Below are 4,886 nucleotides of genomic sequence, written 5' to 3' on the forward strand. Positions count from 1 at the left end.
CGGTGGATGTATTCTGGAAGGCTGGCAATGGTCTATTTCTTGACATTGGTGCTGGTTACACGGGTGTTTGCTTTTATAAATTATCTAAACCTGGCAGATATGTTTTATGCATTCCTCTATACCTCAGATTTGAAAAAAAATGTTTCCTCCAAAAAATGTAATAGAAAGAAAAATATGTGATGTAGAAATTTTGATGAGGTTTGAATTGTTATGGATGAAAAACTTGATCTTTTAATCAAGAGATCAGCAAGTGTCCATTATCATTAAAAGAGGGGAATGAAGGGATTACGTAAACTAAAGGTATCCCATAATCTAGTCATCACTCTAAACCTTTCTCTTGCCAGATTAATTCACCCTGTATTTATATCAATTCCCAACTCACTGATGACAGACAAATTGGAGGATCACCATCAACATTAATAAGATCATTAGGCATCACAGGCCAAATCCATTACAGTGAGACTAGGCCACCACACTTAAATGCAAGCAGGCACATTGGGGCTATTGGGCATGCAAAAGGCATCTGTGCCTTGTTCTCAGGAGAGTCCACTGCAGTAACTTAGGGTTTAACCTTATCACATTTAACTAGTACTCTTGTCCAGAGACCTCCATGTGCTGGAGAATCTAGAGTAAGCTGAGGAATGTCCTCATCATGCTGTGAGATTGGACATAAAATTTACCATGGTGCAACCAATGGTGGAAGAGCAAAGAGTTGGTTTAGGTTGTGCACCTTATAGGGAGAACCCAGGAGTAGGTTGGGTTCTTCAGATTTCAGTATAAATTGTTTCATCCTCCAGGCTTTGCATTTCTAGGCTGAACAGTGCTAATCTGCTTTGGCCCCACCTCTTACTCATTCTAGTCTCTGCACCAGCAGGACAAAAAATTTAACAGTGCGACAAATTTTCCTGAAGACATTGCTCAAGACAGTTCTGGATATGGAAGCTGTCCAGGAAATTTTTTTAAAAGACAACCTTTTCAGTAGGAATTGCTAGCACTATGGTTGTTTAATCTTGACACATAGCGTATTCTCTCAGGAATTTTCTGTCATCCATTAATCCAGCCAGCCACCCAGTAAACAATGTTTAATACAGGATAAGTGCTAACCACCATGTTTAGCACTGGGAGGGGCTGGGGGTGTGCTTATTTTGGTACATAAATCGGTAGTGAGGTACCGATTTATGTTGCATTTAGCAGATAGATACCTAAGGTATTCATTCCAGCACCATTTCCCCTGTATCTGGGAAGACCTCCTTGATTTCCTACTAATATTAACTGTGGAACTTATTATGTATACGAGGCTCTGTCCCTGGGCTTTCTATTCTGTTCTAGAGACCCAGTACCAGAATATTTAAATCACGGTGGCGTTAAACACGTTTTAATATCTGATAGGGCCAGTTTCTGCGCATTGCACATTTTTTTTTTTTTTCCTTTCAGGAACGTGTTCGGGCCCGCGGCAGGGGGCGGGGTCGCGCCTCCTCCGCGACTCTGGTTCCAGCGGAGCCTCATGGACGCGGAGATGGAAATCCCGAGGCTGCTCCCGGCTCGCGGGTCGCGACAGGGCGGCGGCGCTGGCAGCCCCGGGGGCGGCGGCCGGATCCACGGAGGTCCTGACCCGCGGGCCGGCCAGGCCCCCGCGCGCCGCCTCCTGCTGCTCCGGGGCCCCCAAGATGGCGGGCCCGGGCGGCAGCGTGAGGAGGACCGCGCGGCCTCCCCGGGCCCGGGCCCTAGCCCGTTGGTGCCGAGGCCCGATCACGCTGGTGGCGGCGGCGGCGGCGGCGGCGGCGGCGGCGGCGGCGGCGGCGGCGGCGGCGGCGGCGGCGGCGATGACTTCTTCCTGGTGCTGCTGGACCCGGTGGGTGGAGACGTAGATTCCACGGGCGCCGGCCAGGCCGCAGGGCCCCTATGGAGGGAGGAGGCCGGGCTGGGCCCACGGTTCCAGGGGCACGAAAGCGGCGCGAACCCCGAGGGCCGCCCTTCGCTGGTCCCCAGCTGCCTGTCCGCTATCCGCGCCCCAGTCCCGGCCCTGGCCCCGATCCCCGCCCCAGGCATGGGCCCCGCCGCGGCCTTCGCGGGCACCGTCACCATTCACAACCAAAACCTGCTGTTGCGCTTCGAGAACGGCGTCCTCACCCTGGCCACGCCCCCGCCGCCAGCCTGGGCGCCTGGGGTCGCCCCTGCCCCGCAGCCCGGGGGTCTGATCGCCCCGCAAGCGGGGATCCTACACGCCGCGCAGCCTGGCGACTGTCCCGAGCTGCCGCCCGACCTCCTGCTGGCCGAGCGGGCCGAACCCGCGCCCGCCCCAGCGCCCGAGGAGGAGGCGGAGGGCCCGGTTGCTGCTGAGAGCCCCCGCGGGCCGCTAGGCCCGGGCCAGGGCCTGGTGCTGTACCTGTGTCCTGAGGCGCAGTGCGGACAAACCTTTGCCAAGAAGCACCAGCTGAAGGTGCACCTGCTGACGCACAGCAGCAGCCAGGGCCAGCGGCCCTTCAAGTGCCCCCTGGGCGGTTGCGGCTGGACCTTCACTACCTCGTACAAGCTCAAGAGGCACCTGCAGTCACACGACAAACTGAGGCCCTTTGGCTGCCCAGCAGAGGGCTGTGGCAAGAGCTTCACCACGGTGTATAACCTCAAAGCGCACATGAAGGGCCATGAGCAGGAGAACTCATTCAAATGCGAGGTGTGTGAGGAGACCTTCCCCACGCAGGCCAAACTCAGCGCCCACCAGCGCAGCCACTTCGAGCCTGAGAGACCCTACCAGTGCGCGTTTTCGGGCTGCAAGAAGACGTTTATCACAGTGAGTGCCCTGTTTTCCCATAACCGCGCCCACTTCAGGGAACAGGAACTCTTTTCCTGCTCCTTTCCTGGCTGCAGCAAACAGTACGACAAGGCTTGTAGGTTGAAAATTCACCTTCGGAGCCACACTGGTGAGAGACCGTTCCTTTGTGACTTCGAGGGCTGTGGCTGGAACTTCACCAGCATGTCCAAACTCCTAAGACACAAAAGGAAGCACGACGATGACCGGAGGTTCATGTGTCCTGTAGAAGGCTGTGGGAAATCTTTCACGAGGGCCGAACATCTGAAAGGCCACAGCATAACCCACCTGGGCACAAAGCCTTTTGTGTGCCCCGTGGAAGGCTGCTGTGCCAGGTTCTCTGCTCGCAGTAGTCTCTACATTCACTCCAAGAAACACTTGCAGGATGTGGACACTTGGAAAATCCGATGCCCAGTCTCCACTTGTAATAAACTCTTCACATCCAAGCACAGCATGAAGACCCACATGGCCAAAAGGCACAACCTGCGCCAGGATCTCTTAGCTCAGCTAGGAGCTGCAAATTTTCTTACGCCGAGCAGTGAACTTACCAGCCAGGGGCAGAATGACCTCGGTGATGCAGAGCTTGTGTCTCTCTTCTCTGATGTGCCTGGTAATAGTTCTGCTGCGGTATTGGACACCGCATTGTTGAACTCTGGGATCTTGACTATTGATGTGGCTTCTGTGAACTCAACTCTGGCAGGGAAGCTCCCTGCTAATAATAATAATAATTCCTTAGGGCAGGCGGTGGACCCTCAGGCCTTGATGGCCACCAGTGACCTTCCTCAAAGTCTGGATACCTCACTCTTCTTTGGAACGACAGCCGCTGGTTTTCAGCAGAGTCCCTTAGATACAGATGATGTCTCAAGTCTAAGTGCGGGGCCGTTGGGATCTCTGAGCTCTTTGGCTATGAAAACCTCGAATCAAGAGCCCCAAGCTTTGACCCCCAGCAGTAAGCTAACAGTTGACACAGATGCTCTGACTCCTTCAAGCACCCTTTGTGAAAACAGTGTCTCGGAACTACTGCCGCCAACCAAAACGGAATGGAACGTACGCCCTGACTCTGACTTCTTTGGACAGGAGGAAGAAACCCAGTTTGCATTCTCCAATCCAGCAGGAAACCATGGGTCTCAGAAAGAAACAGATCTTATCACAGTGACTGGCAGCTCATTTTTGGTATGAACTAAACTCTATTCATTCCTTGCCACATGGCTTATTTTATTGATGACACTCAGTTTTAAGAGTATTCTGGACTAAATGTTTAAATGCAGTCATTTCTTATAGGTTTGAAAAAGAACAGAGCCCTGGGCTACAAGTTTGGAGATTTAAATTCTGATCTTGAGTCTGGAACTGACAGGTTGTGTGACCCTGAGCAAGTCACTTATCCTATCTGAGCCTTAATTTCCTTATTTATAAAATGAGGTTGTTTGAATAGATTGTTTCTAAGGTCTTTTCACCTCTATGATTCCTTGATAATATGCTTCTTTCCTTGAAAAAAAATTAGGACATTTTTCAGTGATGTTGCATGTGCTTTTTTTCAAACATGCATAAAATACACATAATAGTAGAATGAACATTCATGTATATGACACCCAACTTCAGCTATTATCAATTCATGAACATTTTTGTTTATATAATCTCCATTCTCACCCTCTCCCAGTATTATTTTAAAATAAATACCAGATATCACATCATTTCCACCATAAATATGCAGTATATATTTCTATAAACATGGGCTCTTTTGGAAAAATCTTCAGTTCCATTATCATACTTAAAGTTAACAGTAGTTCTTTGATACTGTCAGGGTTCCAACTTATAATTGTCTCATAAATGCTATTTGTTTTAATATTTTTAACAATTAGAATCCCAGTAAGCCTCTTAACTGTCTTTTTAATCTGTATGTTACCCTGTTGTCTCTTTTCTTGCAATTTTATTCATTGAAGAAAGGAAGTTGTTTCACATGTAGCATTTGCCACAGTTTTAAGTTTTGATAATTATATCCCTGTGCTATTAAGTTCCCCTACCCTCTGTTTCCTTAATTTGGTAGTTGGATCTAGAGACTTGATCAGAATGGAAATAT

General features: G+C 50.1%; 1 protein-coding gene across 1 annotated transcript; it reads left to right on the forward strand.

The window, feature by feature from the left end:
- Positions 1 to 1,367: 1,367 nt before the first annotated feature.
- LOC137757272 (zinc finger X-linked protein ZXDB-like) lies at positions 1,368 to 4,502 on the forward strand. Its single transcript, XM_068533959.1, has one exon. The coding sequence runs from the start codon at positions 1,505 to 1,507 to the stop codon at positions 3,986 to 3,988; it is 2,484 nt and encodes an 827-aa protein (XP_068390060.1). The 5' UTR covers positions 1,368 to 1,504; the 3' UTR covers positions 3,989 to 4,502.
- The last annotated feature ends 384 nt before the right edge of the window (positions 4,503 to 4,886 follow it).

Source organism: Eschrichtius robustus, chromosome X, assembly GCF_028021215.1.
Source record: "Eschrichtius robustus isolate mEscRob2 chromosome X, mEscRob2.pri, whole genome shotgun sequence".
Taxonomy (NCBI): Eukaryota; Metazoa; Chordata; class Mammalia; order Artiodactyla; family Eschrichtiidae; genus Eschrichtius; species Eschrichtius robustus.

What these genes read in the sequence shown, in the direction of transcription:
- LOC137757272 (XM_068533959.1), top strand. Translation starts at nt 1,505, where the DNA reads ATGGACGCGGAGATGGAAATCCCGAGGCTGCTCCCGGCTCGCGGGTCG.